Here is a 20893-nt window from a genome sequence, read left to right as displayed (position 1 = left end):
CGGATCCCCTCGTGATCGATCTTGGTTCGAAACTCGAATCATGCAAACAAACGAACGAACAAACAAACAAGGGGCTGCAGGCCTGACTCACCTCCCAACCATGACAGCCGTGGGCGAGCCCACAGTCTTGGTTGTCCCCACCGAGCCACGAGTTGAGCTAACTAGGTTGACGTACCGACCAATCTCCTCCTCGTGACGTCCCATACCGCCACGAAGCTGCCCTCGCAGGCCTTGAGATTGCTGCCGGCCTCGGCTGCATAAAGCAGGTGCACGTCTGCACTAGATCCAGGCTCCAAGACCATAGAGCTCTCACAAACTCGCGAGATTCTCTATATTACAATAACTAACCTTGGCCACCCTTTTATAGGCTCTTGGCCGGTCATTGGGCGTCCACACTTGGCCGCCCGCCCGCTCGTCCATACTTGGGTGCCCGCCCGTTAGTATATCCCTAACTCAGCTCGTCAATCAGCTTGCCTAGTTCCAAGCTTCCCCAAGCCTCGAAACTAGTCTTGCATGCGTATAGCACACGGTAGATACACACTGTGCACATGACATAAGCAGCCCCACATTCACTTGCATAAATCATCTCATTTAACAGAAGTTCATCAAGTAGTTGGTGAGCATGTATGCCTAAGAGCCCTGAGGTTTTTCTAGAGCATCCAAATCAGCCTTCAAGCACCCCGTGCTTCATGCCTTAGGCAGCATTGAAGATCCTCTCATTTTCAGCCAACATATGTGCAACTGAGGCAGATAAGCATTTAATGCTGCACATGCTGGCCGACTAGCACTAGATGCTGGCCGACCAGCATATTATGCTGGAAATGCTGCAGACTGGGATATAAAGGCTGCCCATGATGCTTGGCACCACATGCTAGGCATCACATGCCTCATGGCTGCCCTATGCTTTACGTGCTTTAATATGCTTGGTTTAATGCATCTAATGGACGACTTAACCATGCCTAGCCTCAGATGACTTACATGCTTTGTTTAGCTCCACCAAGTGGTTTTCAAAGGGGCTTTTTGCTGTGCCTTGTGCTTTGGTGGGAAAGAGAAGAGAAACAGAACAACACACACCACCATCTTGTTCACAGAGGTACATGTAAAAGCTTCTGTGCTGCATACTTGGGAATTCTCGTTCATAAGGGGAAGATTTGTGAAGTGGAAGCATCTATCGACACTCTTGTACTTGTGCACATCATCTAGGCACTCCTGTTTTTGTGCAACATTCCCAGAGTCTAGCGTTTAACTCTAGCATTCAAGCTCTTGCCTTGTGACAATCCCCATAGCCCCCTGGCTATTAGCATCAAGTGGGCTCTATGATCGCACCTTTCATTCCGTCATATCCTAGCGTCTTGTATGCACACTCCTGTACCTCTCTCCTTCTCTTACTTCCCTAAGAGCTCACATCTTTCTAACGCCCTCTCTGCTGTGAGGATGTCGCAAAGAGCAAATACGATTAATCTTTGGTGGGTTTATACAATTGAAGATCAGCCTGATGGTCCCAACTACTCACTATGGAGCTTCATGATGAAGAGTCTACTAATAGCCAGGGAGCTATGGGAGATTGTCATGGGGCAAGAGTCCCATCCTTGTAACACCAACTCTTGGCAGATAAGAAATTGGTCACCGCTCCTCGAGTCCTATTAAAGTTTCCATACTTCTCTGAATCTCTTTATGAGAGGAGGAGACAGTTCTATATCCTTTGAGGAGCTAGTTGGATTTCTTCTCCATGAGGAGCAGACAAGGAAGAACACATCCAGGGGTGATGAAAGTAGAAGAGACTAAGCCTTCTTCTCTAGGGACAAAGGCAAAGTGGCCTCGTCAGAAGGTGACACCAAGAAGAAGAAAGGGAAATGTCGTTACTGCTACAAGCCAGGGCACTACATCGAAGTGTGTTGGAAGAGGCTTGCAAAGCTGAAAGTTGATGAAGACTCTGCAAACTCTGTTACTTCTTCCTCCGACGACAAGAAGCAGCAGCTTTAACGGAAGGGCGGCTGTAACACGAAAATCTTATCAATCATGAAAATTGAATATACACATAAGCATGCTAGATAAAAGAAAGATGTCAGCTTTGCACAGTACACCACAATGCCACACCAGGGGCTAGAAGATGGTTGCCCCCCTGCCCCCCCCCCCCCCCCCCCCCGTAACTTGGTTGAACACAATGCTAATCAATACACTTAAATACACTAAGATTTGAAGGACACTTGCTCATATACAAGAAGTAAATTGCTGAATTGACAAGAGACACACAACGAGCCGGAACGGCGGACCCCTCCCTTGAGTAAATTGTATTACTATTGGAGAAATTCAATACATAGCTTCACGGGCATCCATTGCCAAATCCTCCATGCCAATGCATATGAAATTCAGCATTTAGAAAACAATGGTATGTCGATGTAGATCACCAAGGAGCTGCCTTGATGCCCGGCCCGACTTCAGTGCCCATATTCTCTACCATTGGCTCTATGTTCTGCCAAGCAAGGTAGCAACATCTTCAAGAGCACATAGGACAAGAGAAATACTACACAGGGCGGCTAAACAAGGAGTCCTGCCCTTCTACTGAATAAGTAATGACAACACATTGTCCAATTAGCTTACCAGTCTTCATAGAAGTTGTTGCAAGCGGAAGCCTTCGCGTTGGAAGCTTTAGAAGTGTTGATATCTTCGATTTGCCGCAATCCTTCGCGACAAAAGTCTTCAAGAGGATGAAGGGAACCCTGGGAAAGCTTCCCCTATGGTTCAACTTGAGAAAGGAAGGCTGAAATTAGGGTTTTCAACAAAAAGACCAGAAATTACAGCAAAAATGAGAGCTGTTTTGCTGAATTTCAGTCATTGGGAGTGAGTAGGAGAGTGATTAGCACTTGGAAACACTCTTGGAAGCTTGGAAAACACCCTAGCAAGTTGGGTATGGTTATGGAGAGCTTGGAAATGGAGAGAAATGGTGGAAAAACAGAGTTTTAGCCTCCAAAAATCCTCATGAAGAGAAAACACGAATTTTCTCTTAATAAGTAAGTGAATTGGGGTCCAATCAGGTGAAGGGACATGGGGAGATGCCCATTTATGAGTAAAAAGGGAGGATCAGGTCCTGGACATTGAGTCTTGTCCGCCTCGGGACTTCAGTGAGTGTGAACTTGGAAGCGATCATAATTTATAAGTGACTTTTGGGCGTCCAAACTTTAATGAAGTGGAAACGCACTCACTTATAAATATTGGCTAAGTCCTAAAGGCTATTTGAGCCTAGATTGGGTAATACTTACCACCTGTTCACATGTCACACAACCATGTCAGCAGATAGTTTCACACGCACGGTTCACGAGTGTGCGTCCCCTAGCCCGGAACTACACATAGGTCATGCAGGCATGAAAACAGCATGCAATTTCATTTGCAGGCAAGCACATAAAGATGCTATGTAATGCAGCATTGGCATGAGCAATTTCCGTTCATGAAACCATATAAGACGAGGCGTTTCCAGGCAAGTATATGCGATACCAGGCCCAGTGGAAAGCCAATCCTCCAGGCGTTTCCAGGCATGTACACAAAGGCACAAGTCCCAACGGAAAGCCAAGTCCTCCAGATATTCCGGGCATGATAAAGTCAAGTCCCAGCGGAATATCATATCCAACTATACAGCATGACACGTGTCAAATCACATGCATAGGCACATTCCATAAGCCATGGACACCAATCCAATATGTACATAGTGTGAAAGCAAGAGTGAACCATTCGGGTGGCCAAATGGTGAACCCCCCCCCCCCCCCCCCCTTATGGTTAGATTACCAAAAAGGAGTCTGCTTCCGAATACAACTTTGCGGGTGCCCAGGGATTCTCCATTGACTAGCATTTATTTCTTCCAATACAATATGAAAACAAAACAAAACATATGCTGAATTTTGATGTCAATCTTCAGCACCAAAGAGCATTCCCAGCATTAAGCACATGTAGGACAACCATGGACAGCCCATAATACTCCCGCATCAGCCCGGGACAGCTCTGCATCTTCATCTTCCTCCTGTCTGGCTCATAGAGCAAGTCGACCAGCTCTCAGAAGCCACAAGGGAGGTCGACGAGTAGCAGTTGACAAGCCAGATGGTCTCTGATCAATAGAATGTCTCTCCCACAAATTGGCTAGCACTTCCCTGTCTCTGGATGCCCTCAGCAGCTTCTTAGAGCTGTAAACAGTCGGCTAGCATCAAAAACAGCCACTAGATGAAGTCTACCAGCCCTTTTTTTTTTTTCCGGAAAAAAGATCCTTCTATTAGTTAATGAGAAAACGCCATAAGGCTACAAAGCTCACCTCGCAAGGAGGGATAAAAAACACAGTGAACTCCTGAGCTCCACCCCCGTGGCTGGCCGCTCTCTGGGGGGGGCTACCTAGTAGTACATGTGGGAGGTGAGAAAAGCCAAACTGGAGGCCTGTAGTGCCAAGTGACATCCTCGCCCCTCGTGGTGAGGAAAGGGCCAGGCCTCCAAGTGCGGAGGAAAGCCTTGCGGCGCCCTCTCATGCGATCCGAGTCGCCCTGGAGTTTCCCCCAGTGACCTCTCAAGGTGTGAATGATGTCCACCCAGAGGGCCTGTATGACCTCCGCCGGTGGAGTCGCCTGGCGGTCAATGGCCTCCCTGCATCGGGCTCTCCAAATGTGCCAAGCCGTCATGCTGCTGATCAACTCCCATCTGTGCCCGACCCCCTCCTGAGGGGCTGCCGAAGAGAAGTCTGGCGTCGGAACCACCGCCATCGCCCTGTTAGAGACCTGGATGGTCGCACTGCCAGGGACGTCCTCATATCCAAGGGCCGGGCCGCTGTCCGTGGCCCAAGCCACCGCACCCCACGTCACCAGCATCTCACCTGGTGAGCCTGCAAAAACCATCCTGAGAGCGCGCTGCCAGACCTGCTGTGCCTGTGGGCAATCCCATAAGCAGTGCCGCTGCGACTCCTGTGCATGGCCGCACCGAGGGCAGGACGCTGGGTGACTGCCGAAAGCTAGCCAAGCCCCCACAGCCAGTCCTCTATGCGCTGTGAGCCAGAGAAACAGCGTCACCTTCTGGGGCCGGAAGCTGGCCCAAAGGCGCTGCCAGAAGTCCCTAAGAAAGGCAGGGGAGAGCCCCTGTCGCCGCCAATGCTCGGCCGCCGCCGGGGTGCTCGCTATCCTGTGTCTCTGAATCCTTCGCCCCAGCCTCGCTGTGTACTGAAAAAAGGGGATGCCTGGGCTGGCAGGGGCCAAGTAGGGATCTCGCCAAAACCACTCACCTGGATCCGACTGAAGGCGAATAAGAGGCCTGCTGTTCCAAGCCCATAATCTCCAAGAACAGTCCTCCCCTATCGAGGCCGGTGAGGGGTCTACATGCCACTGTCTCTGATGAAAGCCGACCACCTGCACCCTCTGAAGAATACATCCCTGGAGCCCATCCAAATCTAGTTGTGTCCTCTGAAGCTGGCCACCCTCTCCCACCTCGAAAGTGAGTGGGGCGACTCTCTCCGCTGTGCCGCAGACCGCTAGAAGGATCTCATGCCGAGTGAAGACACCCATCCACTGTGGAGGTGGAGGGTCCTGTACTGGGGTCCGCCACTCCCGGGGGATGGCCGCCTCAATGTCCTGTCTCATCAACTCTCTGCCCCTCATCCCACTGAGTCTCCTCTCCTGAGCCTCTAGAGGCAGCTGCTGAAAACCTATCCAGTCGTCTAGGGACTGGGCTGGGCCAGAGCTTAGCGGGCCCCATGACACGTGAGACCGCGATCCAACCATATGGCCACTGGGGAGACGAATCAAGGGGTTCCAGATCAAAGGCTGCCTCAGGCGCTCCTCATCGGTGCCCGGGGGAGTCTGGAAGAGTGACGGCCTCAGATGCGCCCAGGCCCTCAGAAGGCTAGCTGCAAAACGCTCCTCGAAGCCAAGGCCCACTCCTCTGGATCGCTGCTCTGTAAAGATCCACCTGATGCTGGGGGTCCAGGGGCCGCTAAGAGAAGGGGTGCGGCTGAGCATCCTGGAAACAAGAAACTCCTTCCACGGCTCAGCGCCTGGCAGGAGGCCACGAACTACCAACTTGCCAAGCAATGCTCGGCTTTGGCAAATAGGATCAACAATGCCCAGGCCGCCTCTCTCCCTCGGCTGAGTGATCACCGCCCATGCCACCTTGGCCCTGGCGGGCCGCCCGTCGCCACCGGACCAAAGAAAGTTCCTGATGAGCCTCTGCACCTGGCCAATGCACGCCCGAGAGAAGGCCCAGCAAGAAGTGATGTACCACATAGTAGCAAGCAGAACTTGGTTGGCCACAACTACTCGGCCAGCCAGAGATAAACGAGCGGTACTCCAATACAGAAGCTTCTTCCGAATGCTCAGAAGAAGGGGGGCTATCTGCTGCTCCGGAGATATGTCAATGCCCACATAGCATCCCAAATAACGCACTGTAGTGCCGGGGGGCAGCCACTGAAAACCGTCAACTGGCCTCCAAGTCCGGGGGGGCATAGAGCTGACCCACAACCCACACGACTTGTGCCAGTTGATCAAGGCGCCCGAAGCTCTGCAAAACCTGTTCATGGCTAAGGCGAAGCGGCGGAGGTTCTCCTCACCTCCCTGAAGATAGACAGCAGTGTCATCCGCAAACTCCGAGTCTAGGAGCTCCTCCGAGGTGCGGATGGGAAGCTGGAGGCCCCGCAAACCTGTATCCTGTGCCGTCAAAAAAGTGCTCATGGCCTCCGCCACAAAAAGAAAAAGAAAGGGCGCCAAGGGGCACCCCTGCCGCACCGAGCGCGAGAGCTGGAACCTCTCTCCGCGCACGCTTTGTATCAGCACCTGGCTATGAGCCGATGTGTAGAGTGCAGAGACCCCACGGATCCACTGAGGGGGGAAGCCCATCCTCTCCATAGTGCCTTCCAAGAAGGCCCAGTCCACCCGATCATATGCCTTCTCGAAGTCGAGAAGGAGCACTGCCAGATCCTCCTGTCGAAATCTAGCCAGAGCCGTAGCCTCCCAGAAAGAGAAAATGTTATCCAGGATGCTCCTATCCTGGATGAAGCCTGTCTGCGTGGAGTGGATGATGTCCGGAAGGTGAGGCTGAAGCCGCCTGCTGATCGCCTTAGCAAGGACCTTGTAGGCCGTGCCTAGCAAGGTGATCGGTCTCCACTGTCTAATCTCCAGTCTGTCTCCTCCCTCTTTGGGGATCAAGTGGATCAACCCCTCTGCCATGCTGTCCGGCATGACTCCTGACTCCATAATCTCCTGGAATGCCAATCTGAAGCCCCTATGTAAGAGGCCCCAGTACCTCTGGAAGAAAGCCACCGAAAGACCGTCCTCTCCTGGGCATTTGCCCCGAGGTAATGCCTGAAGAGCCTCCTCCAGTTCCGTATCCGAGAAGGGGGAGAGAAGGGAGTGCTGCAAATGGGCCGGCACAACTGGTCTCGTGAAGCTCCAGACTGCCTCCCGAGCCTCTCTCACCCTGTCGTCTGCTGGCTCAGCAGAGAGAAGATCCCTGTAAAGATCTGTGGCTATAGCCCGAACCCTGGGGGGATCCACCACAACCTGGCCATCAGCCTGCCGAAGACGCCTGAGACCCTCTCGTCTGAAGCGAGGCCCTGTCGCCTCAAAGAAGTCTCGAGTCACTCTGTCTCCAGCCTGTGTCCAAAAAGAAGCCCGAGCATGGGATCGGAACTCCACCCTCCTCTCCTCGATGGATCTGATCTCAGTGCGAGCTGACTCCATCTGCTCTGAGATCCAAGGGCTTGTAGGATCCCTCTCCTGGAGTCTCTGGAGGGACGCTAGACTCCTCCGTAGGCTCCTCTCCTGCTCTCTGAAGGCCTCCAGCCGGTCCAAGGCAGCCTGTCTGAGCATCTGGCTGATCTCCTGCAAGCCACTGGCAAGATCGCTGGCTGCCAATCCTCTCCTGAACTGTAGCTCCTGCCAGACCTGCTCAACTCTGATCGCAATCTCGGGCTCCTCTATGAGACAATCTGGAATCCGGACGCTCTGGCCCTGCTCTCCTCTCGTGGGGTCCTCGATCTGGAGAAGCACTGGAAAGTGGTCTGAAAACGAGGAGCCTGCAAGTATGCCCACTGTGCCACCTCTATCACAGGCCCACTCATCAATGTAAAACCTGTCGATGCGGGAAAGGTTAACTCCTGTGGCCCGTCTATCTGAGCGCGAGAAAGAAAGACTCCCCTGCAACCTGCCAAACTCCGGGAGAGTCCACGGATCCTGGCCTCTCACCTGTAGCACTAGTTCCTCCCAGGCAGCGAGCTTCGGCCCATGAATGGTCTCCTGGCTGCCCCCCATCCTATCCTCTGCATCCTCCAGCATGTTGCAATCCCCTCCGAGGCACCAGTGGTCTGCCAAGGGGAGGGACTGCCTAATGGTGCTCCAGAACTCGGCTCTCCCGGTCGCCCCATTAGGGGCGTAGAAGTTGAGGAAGCCAATGCGGTCTTCCCCAACCCGAAGGATGATCCACTGCGCACGACCCTGGACCAGAATGCCAGAGTCCACAACCTCGGATAGAAGCTGCTCGCTGACTGAGATGCATACTCCACCCTGGTTCCCCTGGGAGCCATATGCCGGTGACCAAAAAGTGTGACTCCTGCCTGGCAAGATCTTCCCGCAGGTGCGGGTACGCCCGGCAGAAAGGTGGTGCTCCTGGATGAAAAGGGTATCTATGGGTCCTCCAACGAGAGCCCTCTGGATCTCCTGGCGAAGTCTGCCCCGACCAATGTAGCAGCGATGTCCACCGAGACCCTGGATGTTCCATGAGAGGATCCTCATGGATGAGCTATGGCAAGTGAAGCAGCCTCCACTGGCTCACCCCTCTCGGCCGGCCCGGATGATCTGCCCTCCACTCTGTGAGTCTTGGGCGCCGGCTTGGAGGGAGAATAATCACTGTCTGTCCGGGTGCGGAGTCTCTCCAAAAAGAGGGTGACCTGTCTCTGTGTCCAGCCCCACTCCGCCTTCGCCCTGTCCAGGGCATAGGCGTGAGACCAATCCTCTGCATATATGTATCTAAAGGTAGGCTGCACCCTCGGGGCGGCATGGAGAAGAATCAGAAGCACCGCCTCAACTGAGGTGTGGACCGGATCCGCCCGCCAGTCTCCTATACCAAACAAGCTCATGCGGGCTGAGTGTAATCGGGTCTGCAATAGGTCCGTGAGCCCCAGGTCACTGAAGTGGTGAGAAAACTCCAGTATCTGATCACGCAAAACGTCCTCTACAGAGTTGCTATCCCATGCTGTGTCTGGGGCAACACTGAGAGGAAAGGAGAAAGCCACCATGCTGCTCACCACTGAGGGAGAACGAGAGGGATGGCACACCACGCAAACTCGCAAGGGCGCGACCAGTGTCTCGAATGGGCCAGCGTCCAGCTGGAGGCACCTGAAAAAACCGTAATCCACTGGTAGCCCCATCACTCGCGGGGGCCCCCAGGGGAGGCTGGAGAGAACTCTGTGGCGGGCGAAGCAAGGATCGCCATCTCCACCGGCCCGGAGTGGCGGTGGAAGAGCCGCTGGACTGAGCTCTGGCCTACCCAGCTGCGCTGCCCCGGGGCAGTGGGTGGTCTGGCGAAGTAACCTGGAGAGGCCGAGGGAGGGATGGGGGCTCGCGGCGGGGAGGGGGGAGAGCGAGGAGAGGATGGAGAGGCAGCTGCCAGAGGATAGGTGTCAGGGGGGGCCGCCGGGGGAGGCGGGAGGGGGGGGGCTGGGAGGGGGGAGGGGAGGGTGGAAGGAGTGCTCTCCAGGTGAGGGGAAGGGGAGCCGGGGGTCGAAGAGTGCGGCCCAGGATCCTCAGGAATCTGCTCCAAGGAGGGGGCGGGGCCCCCCGCGGGGGGAGGCGGGAGCGGGGTCTCCATGTGGGAGGCTCCACCAACGGCCTCAACGGGCACTGAGTCTGAATCCTCGTCCATTGGGGTGGGACCTGCTGGCCGCCTATCCCTGACAGGAGCATAAGTGCGGGTAGGTGCCTGTACGCCAACCGGAGTCGCCTGTCCGCCAGCCTGTGCTGCCTGCTGGCGTCTGCGACGGACCCTGCGGGCCGGGCGTTTCCGCCGGCGAACCTCCTGCCACTCGCCAGCCTCCTGGGACTGCGCGGCATCCTCCGCCGGGGCCTGCTCGTCAGATAATGGCGCCTGCTGTGGCGAGCCAGGGATGTCCGGTCTCTGAGGTGGATGGCCACCCCTCGGGTCTCCTGCAGGGGGTCCAGAGGCGGCATAGCGTGAAGGATGAGCCCCCTTGCGGGGACAGGCGCGTGCGAGATGGCCCATCTCCCGACATGCGTAGCACTGGCCGGGGAGGCCCGAATACTCCACGCGCTGTATCATATGTCCTCCAGAAAGACAAGGGAGAAGGATCGTCTTCGGGAGGGACTCCGGTGACGGAACCACAACCCGAATGGCCGGGAGTCCTGCTGCTCGAGCAATCACTGAAGCCGCTGTCTGAGGCGTCTCCACCACCTGCCCGAACGCCTTGCCAATGGATGACAAGAGGGGCAAGTACTCCCTACGGAGTCCAGGAAAGCAGATAGTGACGGGGAAACCTGTCGCGCCTGCTAGCGGGTCAGAAGCGGGGTCGAAACCATGAGTCCATCGTGCCAGGAACGCCCGGGATGAGCGGAGGGCAATGGGGCTCCGAGCCAGCACCATCTGAGCTGCCTGTGGGGACTCGAAATCCACCTGGTAGTAGCTGGTAGTAGCCACGTCCCAAAAAATCTACGCTGACGATCTTGGCGGGCACGCCAACAAGGCTGCCTTGCAGAAGGTCGCGAAGCTCTCTCCGCATCGGACGGCTACCCACTATCTTGCAGACCAAGGAGGAGGCCTCAAGAGCGGAAACTGTGGAAACAAACAACTGAAGATCTTCAGCTGTGAACTCCAGACGGAGACCGGAATCGGCAGGGTTAGTCGGAGCGGCTTCCATGGAGTCCTCCAGAGGGAAAAGGCCAGAAACCGGGGTCACCAACGGGAGGGACACAGCCCTGCGAGGAAAAAAGAGAGGCGGAGGGCTACAGGATAGCGGGGGGGAAGCTGAGGCGGGGAGGAGTTAGCGGTGGGTGGAGGGGCGAGACGAAACGAAAGGGAGGAGAGAGAAGGCGGAGGGGGGAGAGGTGGCGGGGGAGAGAAGAGAGGCGGGGTAGAAGGAGGCGAAGGGGATAGAGAGGCGGAGGAAAAGATGACGGGAAGGAAGCAAGCAGCGGGGGGAATGGCGGGGAAAGCAGCGTGGAAGGTGGCGAGGGAAGAGAAGGCGGGGGGAGAGAAGGCGGAAACGAGGAGGGAGGCAGGGGAGCGAAGGCGGGGGAGCGAAGGCGGGGGAGGACGCTAGGCAGAAGGCGGGGGAGAGATGGCGAAGAGGGGCGCAATGAAGGAGGCGGGGGAGAGGACGGCGGCGCAATGAAGGAGGAGGGGGCGCGATGGCGAGAAGCAGCGGGGCGGGGGGGGGGGGGGGGGGGGGGGAGAAGCGGAGCTCGCAGGCGAGGTCAACGTCGTCGTTCGCTTCGACACCGATGTGACTCACCGAAGTCTACCAGCCTTGGCCACACCCTTGGTTGAATTTCATCGCGGAAGGTAGTGGTAGATGGCTGTAGGAAGTTGTAGAACCAGTCGACTAGCTCCTCCCATGCACTAGAAAGCATGCGCCTATCCAACATAATAGAGTTCCACTCCCGTAATAGAGATCCACCGCTGAAAATAGCCCAGGCGTGTGCTTTTCTGGTCTAGAAGGGGGCACCTACAAGAGATTGGTCCAAATCTTGTCGAGTGCCCATCTATTGGCCTCCACATGTATTAAATTGGTCCTTCCCAATGTGAAGAACTTATAATTTGTCCGGACACCTATAAGTGAGTGTGGACTTGCACCCATAATTATTAGTATGTGAAATCATAAAGCTGTAAATTGGGTTTTTGGGGACACTTACCATCTTCAAAACACATGTAGACCACTTGTCAGTCCCAAACAGGTGTGTACATACATGTCCACAGGGTTCCTAGGCATCCTCGGCCCATAAACAACACAGGCAGTAATCTCGGGCATTGTCCAATCAAACAAAACAAGTCATCCAAATATAAAATCAAACTCATGCACACACGAGTGCAGCTAGATTGGAAGAAACACCCATCTGCCCAGTTGTATTAGTTAAAATGTCTAGAGCTCATGATCCGGAACCTTCTCAAAACATAAATACGTAAGATCTCGAGGATAGCTAGTCCCAAGGAATCACATGATGTTAGGCTATATAATCCATACATGCACACCATGTACTATCATGTCAGGCTCCATATGCCATACAAACACACCATGTCAGGCTTCACCACCCATACATGTATGTCATGTCCATATGCCACACATGATCAGTAGAAAACAGAAGCTGTGAGGAAGTTTGTGATAGTAGCAGCGAGAAGAAAAAGCAAACTTAGTCAAAGATGACCGGGCTTTCTAGCCACATTATCACCATGGGGGAAATGTTTGTTGGGGTAAAGGCATTATGCCCACCCTTATAGTGTGTACAAGCCCATAAGTTTTATAGTACATAGTACACTTAGTACTTTTAATGTACTAAGTGCACTATATGTACTAGAGCAAATATACATGTGTGATAGGGGAGTCACACACTCATACTTTGTGAGTTGACTTATCCCCACATGTCTCTCTCTCTCTCCCTTCTTCTCTGTGTGTGTCTCCCACATGAAACCCTAACTGTTTCAGCTGAGCTTCTTTAGCTCCCTTCAATTGGTATCAGAGCTGCGGTTGTGTCCGTGTGTGCGCGCGTGCGCGCTTACAGGTGTGCGTGTATAGGTCTTACTGTTGTGTTCTGTGGAGCGTAGGTTTGGGTTGTGCAGGAGGAGGAGGTTTGGCGGCGACCACTGCCCCGCTGCCTGTCGCTGCACAGTGGGCCGGACAACCTGGAAGAGCTGCTGGATAAACACGTGGTAGCGGGCGGCAGCAAGAAGCCGGCGAGCGAGGAGGAAGGGCAGCGGCGCCTCACCAGCATGCGCAGGGAGGCCCTCGCTCTCTACAGGGAGATATTGTGCGCCACTCGCTTCTTCTTGTGGCCCAACGAACAGGGCGTGCTGTGGAGGGATGTGCTGCGGGCCAGCACGTGCAAGGAGTTCGAGGAGGCCCGCTTCGAGCAGGACCCGGAGATCATCGCCCGGCTGCTCGTTGGCGGACGAGATGCTCTCCAGCAGGCGGTGGACAAAGCAGTCAACAAACAAACCCGGGCCATCAAGAAGCCACCGAACGGCCCAGATCGCTGATCTCTCATCAACGGACGAATAAAGTTGCGAGGTACCGCCCACCTGCATGAATACAGCATCCGTACCTGCACAGCAGCAATAGCATCAGCACACGAGTCAGCAAATACGACGCCCCCTCCTTTTCTACAACAGAAATCAGAAATTGCAGAGGTATTTGCTTCAATTTTGGGATTTGCATGTCCATTATCATCAAATTGAGCAAGTACAGGTCCTAATGACTCAGATTTGAGCACAATTGGCAACATTGGGTGACATTGGTCACATTCCGGGTCAATTGGCAGGAAATTGGGTGTTAACATTTGGGGCTTTTGATGTAATTGTGCCATTGGGCATTCATACATGCTGTATGATGTGAGCAATCTCACATTCGGGGCTAAATTGGAGGAAATTGGAGTGCAAATCAAAGGGCTTTTGTGCCAATTGGATTGATTTGCATGCAGGCACTGGCATTTGATGCTTTGGGCAATGTGTTGATGCCTGTCAAGCACTCAATGTGCCAGTAAATCAAGGGGCTTTTATGTATTGGATGTATATGTGGCCAGGGGGAAGCATTGTGAAGACTCTGGATGCCTTCATGTGCATTAATGTACCATTCATGATCAGAAATTGATCTTGAATCAAAGGGTTTTTCAAGATTTTGTGCTTGTTGAGCTTGGCAAAGCAGCAGGGAAGACTTTTATGCCTTGAACCCTCAGAAATCCACTTGCAGTCAAGGGGCTTTTGCCCAATTTCTGTTCGGAACTGTTGTATGCAGTGGTGGGGACTGTCAAGGTCTGATTTTCACTCATTTGGACAGCCAGGAGAGCATTTATTGCTACTGTACTTGCTAGTACAGATTTGGTACAACTTTGTACAAGTTTTGGCATGGCTGTACATTGATTTGAGTGAGGAAAAGGCTCATTTTCAGCTGCTGTACTTGCCGGTACAGATTTGGTACATCATTGGTGAGCACTTAGTACTGTTGTACAGTATTTTGGAAGGGGAACAGAGCACATCTAAGGTGCTGTCATAAATCTGCAGCAACCAGATTTTGGTGATTTTATCACATTCAGTGGGAGGAGAGTTGCATTCGTGCTTCCGCAGTGGGAGATAAACTTTGGGAGAACAACTGTGAGCACTTTGTGTGCTTTTGGTGCAGTGTTTGCACATCTTGTAGGGAGTCAGGCATTGATTGTGTCAAAGGTTGCATATTGCTATGGCAACCACAGGTGAGAGCTCTTCATTGCTTCATATCAAGAAGCTTGAAGGCTCACATAATTATGACATTTGGCAAACCCAGTGCTATAATGTGTTGCTCCAGAAGAAGCAGCACAAGCCTATCAAAGAAAGGGGTGTAATGCCCGCTTCTCTTACTGCTGAAGAATGGGAAGATATGGATGAGCTGGCAAGATCCACCATCATGTTGTCTGTGTCAGACTCTTTACTTTTCAGCATACGTGAAGAGAAGACAGCTTGGGGAATGTGGCAAAGATTGCAGGACTTGTATGCCCAGCAAAGTGCCTCAAGCAAAGTGTATTGGTTGAAGAAACTCATAGGTCTTCAAATGAAGGAAGGGGCGTCTATGACAGCCCATCTAAATGAGTTTAATGGTGTTGTCAGCCAGGTCATCAATCAAAAGTTGGCAATGGACGATGAGTTCAAAGCCACCTTTCTCTTATGTACTTTGCCAGAGAGTTGGGACACATTCAGGACAGCCACTAGCAACTCAAATGCTATGCTGTCATATGCAGATGTGGAGGGTGCTCTCCTTCAAGAGGAGATGAACAGGAAGAACAACTCTGTTGGAAAGTCCAATGCAATGAATGCACGTGGGAGATCCCAGCAAAGGGGTAAAAGCCAAGAACGGGGAAGGAGCAAGTCTCGCTCCAAAAAGGACTTGGAATGTCATTATTGTGGCAAGAAGGGACATTTCAAAAAATGCTACAAATCGAAGAATGATCAAAAGGAAAAGGGCAAAGGAAAAGACAAAGACAAAGATGAAGCCAAAGATGCAAAGCCAAAGGACAAAAGAGGAGTCAAGATTGAAGAAGTCAATGTGTCACATGCAGGTGACAGTGAGGATGAAGTCCTATTCATGTCTTCACTTGATGCCCATTCACTCCATGCAGGAGATGGTCATGGTATGCACTCATGGATCATTGATTCAGGTGTCTCCTTTCATGTCACAGGTTGCAGAGACTTGTTTGTCAGGTATACTACTGGCAATGGAGTAGTAGTTTATTTGGGTGACAATCATGTATGCCAGATTCTTGGCAGAGGTGATGTGAGGCTTGTGTTTTCAGACGGCTCACAGCTTATGCTCCATGATGTCAGGCATGTGCCCGAGATCAAGAAAAACGTGTTTTCTACTGGACTGCTTGATGATGCTGGTTATGTTACCACATTTGGTAGTGGAAAGTGGAAGATTAGTAAGGGCTCACTGGTTGTTGCCAGAGGCTCTAAGGTGGACACTCTTTACTTCATGCATGCTGGTGTTTGTCACCATGCTAATGTAAATGCAACCGAGCTGCCGGAAATCTCTATGTGGCATAGCCGGTTGGGACACATGAGTGTCAAAGGAATGGAGCAATTGTCTCGTTTTGGTTACTTGCCTTCTCTAAAGTTCTCAAGTTTTCAGTTTTGTGAGCATTGTATATATGGCAGGCAACTCCAGTGCCCCCACAAGAAAGCTCTTGGACAGAAAGATGCTCAGTTAGAGCTTGTGCATACAGATGTATGTGAGATGCCTCAGCTTTCTTCGGGAGGGGCAAAATATTATGTGTCTTTTATTGATGATGCCACACGCAAGGTGTGGGTTTATCCTCTTCGTTTGAAGAGTGATACATTCTCAGTGTTTGAGAAGTTTGTCGCTCATGTTGAGAATCAAACTGGCAAAACACTGAAGGCTTTGCGTTCCGACAATGGTGGAGAGTATATGTCCAAACAGTTTCAGGACTTTTGTGATGCTAAAGGCATCAAGAGGGAGCTCTCTGCTCCTTATGATCCTCCACAAAACGGGACAGCAGAGAGGATGAACAGGACCATTCAGGAGAAGGTCCATTCTATGTTGTCACATGCTGCGTTACCTCGTGGTTTTTGGGTTGAAGCTGTTATGACAGCCGTTCATCTTATAGACAGGTCACCTAACACGAGGCTTGGTGGGAAAGTGCCAGAGGAAGTATGGACAGGGAAGCCTCCGTCCTACAAGCACTTGAGAGTGTTTGGTTGCGTTGCGTACGTGCACATACGCAGGGAAATACGCACCAAACTTGATCCTAAGCCTCACAAATGCATATTCCTAGGATATGGTGACAGAGGTGAAATGGGGTATAGACTTTGGGATCCAGTGAATAGAAAGATTATACGCAGCAATGATGTCATTTTTGATGAAACATGCATGTATAAGGAGCCTGCAAGGCAACAGGAGCCTGGCAGAGTCATCTTTGATGATGATGGACATCATGGACAACAACCAAGGGCTGTAAATCAGCCATTACAGCAACAAAACCAGCCCTTAAATGGTGCTGAAAATGGTCCAAATGGACAGCCAGAGATGGCAGAAGATATCTGTGATGGCTTGTGAAAATGGAACAGCACAAGTGTGGCATGGTGGTTGCAGAGTCAGAATATTGATTGATTCACATGGGGGGTGCCCGGACAGAGTTAATGATGTGTGGACATCCCTAGGTGTGAAGGGGGGAACTAGAACATTTAACTTTTAATGTTTATTAAAGTTGCCCCTAGGCCTTAGTGGCCCCTAGGGACTTTTAAAGTTTGGGGCCCTAGGATTTTTGTGGGGAGGGGGCCACTCCACTTTTGGAGTGTGTGCTTCTCTCTCCTCCCTCTCTCTCTTCTTTTTGGGAAAAAGAGAAACGTGGAGCATTCATGCCTGGTTGGGAAGCGTGGAAAAGCTGAGAAGGAGGAGTCGACTGCTGGAACTGTGTGTTGCTGCTGTTTTCCTCTGCAGATTCAGCCGTACACCCCACGTGTGCAGTCTGTACAGCACTGTACGACTGCAAGTACAGTGGGCTGCTGTAATCTGCAGCAAATTCTTCACTGGGTGCAGGCGGCGCAGACATTCAGAGAAAGTACAGGGGCTGTGGGCTCTGACAGGGGCTGTACGGCAGGTTCAGACACCTGTACGACTGCTGACAGGTGGCCGTACAGTCAGGTACAGGTGGAATCTGCTGTACAACAGCGAGTACAGGTGTAGGCACCTCCTCTGTTGCAGTCGGCGCAGGCGACCAGTATCAAGACAGCAGGCGGTGTTTGCAAGGATAGCTTCTGGCACGTATCCCGAGGCGGTACAGACCGGTACGGGGCTGTTTTTCAGATCTGTACAGTCAAGTACAGCATATAGTTGGACACAAGGAGGAGGGTACAGACAAGTACGTACATGCGTGTGAAGCAGGGTTGTGGAAACAAGTGCCTGCAAGTACAGATTGGTACCGTTGCTTCCTCCAGTGCAAATACCCGGGCTGATGTTGGTAAGCTCCGCATCTGTTCATCTATCTCTCTTTCTACTTCTTGATGTCTGTTGCAGATTTGAGCTATCTGGCCCCTTGTGAGAGGAGGGGTATGGCAGATTGACAAGGGTTGAGACAGAGTTTGGACAGTACATGTATGTATGAGCTGAGATGTTGAATCATGTACTTGAGTTATGCCAGATGTATGCTCATGGCTGCCCTGCTTAGTGGTCTTGGCTGATCAGAGGGAGGCACAGTGTGTTATTTTGAGACACAGATCTGTGTGCATGGATCCTTTGTGCTAAGAGGGATTGTGGGCCATCAGATTGGACATACAGGTGTAATCTCTTGGCTGATTTTTGTTGTTCTCAGCCATTCATATTTTTTGAAATTGAATAAAGAAATACCACAAGGGGCGCCAAGCTTTGGGGCCAACAGGTGTCGCCTTGTTTTTAGATTTGGGCACTCTAGCCCCAATCTTTTCTGTTTTCATATCTAGACTACAAGTGGACGGGTGACTGCTAGTCTACCGCACTCTGGTTTCTATCAGAGGCCGGTTTCAAGGTTCCGTCCCCGGGACCAATCATCAACTTTCTGAAGGGGGTGAGCTCGTGGTTGCCTTGAAGAAAGCCATCGTTGAAAATTCAGCAAACATGTCTGATACAGAGGATGAGTACTTCTATCATGAAGAGGAAGAGCAAGAGACTTCTCCTGAGAGAGATGTATCTGAGGATATTTTTGCAGGAGAACAGGCTGCAGATATTGAGCAATATGAGGATGTAACACAGTCAGAAGATGTACTTAGTAAAGAGGATGATGATGCTCGGTTCAAAGATCGTTTGGCTGGTGTTATGGATACTTTTATGCAGCTCACACAGAGTGAGAGATTTGCTGAATTTATGAGATCCCGCACAGAGCCCCGCACAGAGCCCGAGAAAAAGAAGAAGAAGGTTCGTTCTAAGAATCTTCCACAGGGTCATAGTGGTGCCATCCCACAGGAACCATCTCTTGGCCAGTTTCCGAACATGCAGCATGCTTATGGTGCAAACTCTCAGAGTTCCTTCTATGGACAGTCACCTATTCCTCAGCAGAATATGCATCCAGGTTATTTTGGTGGTGGCTCGGTGTTTCAATCCATGACTGGGGGTTACCCTCAGGGAGGCATGGGTATGCACGGGCCTTTTGGAGCTAATTTTCAGCCTGGTATGCAGGGGAATATGTATGGTGGTATGCAGTCCGGTATGCAAGGAAATATGTTTGGGGGCATGCAACCTGGGATGCAAGGCAATATGTTTGGTGGTATGCAGCCAGGTATGCATAATGGAATGTTTGGAAACATGGCTGGAATGTATGGTATGCTTGGTGTGGGAATGGGAAATGTTGACCCAATGATGGGAATGAATGTTGGGGGCAACAATCTTGCGAAACCACTTCCATATGATAATCTAACGCCTATGGGAAAGGGGAAGGATTACAAGGAAGGGGGAGCTGCAGTGAAGTTTGATACATTCAGTGGGGCCAAAGATAAACTTAAAGCACTCACCTTTTTACAGCAGTTTGATGCTGCTTTTTTTGGTGGGAATTACAGAGAGTCCTCTAAGGTGAGGAAAGCTGCCACTTTTCTCAAGGGCAATGCTTTGCAGTGGTGGTCTACTCTTCTTTTGCAAGGCATAGCACCCACTACATGGGTCCAATTTAAACAGGTTTTCTCTTCCGTATGGCTCACATCTACATTTGAGGTGGATGTTATGACCACATGGCACAAATTGGATGCTTCAAAGTGTGAGAATTTGGAGGATTATAACAAGAAGTTTTGGGAAGCTTTACTCCCAGTGACTTCTTACCGTGCAGTGCCTCTGTCTGAGCAGGTAGAGAAGTATTGTTGTGGGCTGCCCAAGGAGGTACGAGATTATTGTATCAAGACCAGAGTAACGAACATGTCACAGATGATTGAAAATGCTATGACAGCTAATGCGTTACTCACTGGAGGTTCATCTGGGTTTAAAGGCAGTAAGAACATGAGCAAGAAAGCTGAAAATTCTGGGCATGTTTCACGTGATGCTAAAGGGTCTTCAGAGACGAAGTATAAGAAGTTGCCAATGCCCAAGAGGACTTCTGAGGAACGACAGGCTTTGAGAGATGCTCATAAGTGTTTTTACTGTACTGAAGAGGGGCATATGTCATCAATTGTCCCAAAAAAAAGTCCCAAAAGGACTCTGACAATAAAGGAGAGCCCAAGCCAAAGAAACAAAAGCCTTCTGCAGGCTTAGTTCCTGATCTTGTGGGGGAACAGCCAAGTGGTGAAGCTACAGAGTTGTGCAGGGCATGGGGCAAAGTGAGAGATCAGAATGCTTTGATCTTCTTTGACACAGGTGCTAGAGCCAACTTCATTTCACCAGATTTGGCTGGTCGATTGGGGATTCGCGCAGAGGAGATGGGGCCGTTACATGAGGCTAATATGGCTTGTCCAGGGTATGCAGAACCCGTTACTCCTATCATTGGGAAGCTTCGGCTTCATTTGCAGGGTTATGTGGACAGCGAAGAGTTCTTTATCATGCCTTTGGATGGCTGTGATGTCTTGTTGGGGATGCCATGGTGCCACATGGTACATGCGGTGGTGGATACTTATAATAGGAAAATCACTCTGACTCATAGAGGGAAAGAACATGTATTGGATGTAAAACTCAAAGGGGAATCTGTTCCTATTGTATCCGCTTCGGCGATTTCATCAGTAATGAAAAAGCATCTTTCTGCGTACTTGATTTATGTAAAGGATGCACAGGATGATGAGTCTAAGTCTAATTTGTCTATGTTAGATAAGGACATGACTGATTTCTTATGTGGGTTTCAAGACTGTTTTTCCGAGTCATTGCCAGGAGAACTTCCTCCTGAGAGGCCAGAAGATCATGCCATTGATCTGATTCCTGGTAGTACTCCACCGAATAGACCGCCGTACCGTGTTAGTGCAGCCCAACATGAAGAGATTATGAGTCAGGTGCAGGAGCTTTTGAATAAAGGGTTGATACAGCCTAGCTCATCACCCTTTTGCTCACCTGTACTCTTGGTGCAGAAGAAGGATGGTTCTTGGCGCATGTGTATTGATTACAGGGCGCTGAACAAGAATACCATCAAGAATCGATTCCCCATACCGAGGATCGATGACATTTTGAACCGCTTACAGGGCTCCACAGTTTTTAGTCGCATTGACTTGAAAAGCGGGTATCATCAGA

The 20893-nt window shown here is 51.4% G+C and overlaps 2 protein-coding genes across 3 annotated transcripts in view; both read left to right on the top strand.

Moving 5' to 3' along the window:
- Positions 1-20893, top strand: part of LOC147607081 (E3 ubiquitin-protein ligase RZFP34-like) — a 69063-nt gene that overhangs the window by 38228 nt on the left and 9942 nt on the right. The gene's annotated exons all lie outside the window — the stretch shown is intronic.
- LOC147607082 (uncharacterized) lies at positions 12415-13237 on the top strand. The gene is made up of 2 exons (XM_086791127.1): positions 12415-12435; positions 12802-13237. The coding sequence occupies exons 1-2, from the start codon at positions 12415-12417 to the stop codon at positions 13216-13218; spliced, it is 438 nt and encodes a 145-aa protein (XP_086647253.1). The 3' UTR covers positions 13219-13237.

The sequence above is a fragment of the Cibotium barometz genome, chromosome 56, assembly GCF_041138505.1.
Source record: "Cibotium barometz isolate CiBa-2024 chromosome 56, ASM4113850v1, whole genome shotgun sequence".
Classification (NCBI taxonomy): Eukaryota; Viridiplantae; Streptophyta; class Polypodiopsida; order Cyatheales; family Cibotiaceae; genus Cibotium; species Cibotium barometz.
The sequence above is the reverse complement of the archived record's forward strand: the minus strand, read 5'-3'. Positions and strand labels throughout refer to the sequence as shown.

What these genes read in the sequence shown, in the direction of transcription:
- LOC147607082 (XM_086791127.1), top strand. Translation starts at nt 12,415, where the DNA reads ATGGGGGAAATGTTTGTTGGG. An exon ending in TGGGGGAAATGTTTGTTGGG is followed by an intron (nt 12,436 to 12,801) that starts GTAAAGGCATTA and finishes TGGGTTGTGCAG; the next exon opens with GAGGAGGAGGTTTGGCGGCG.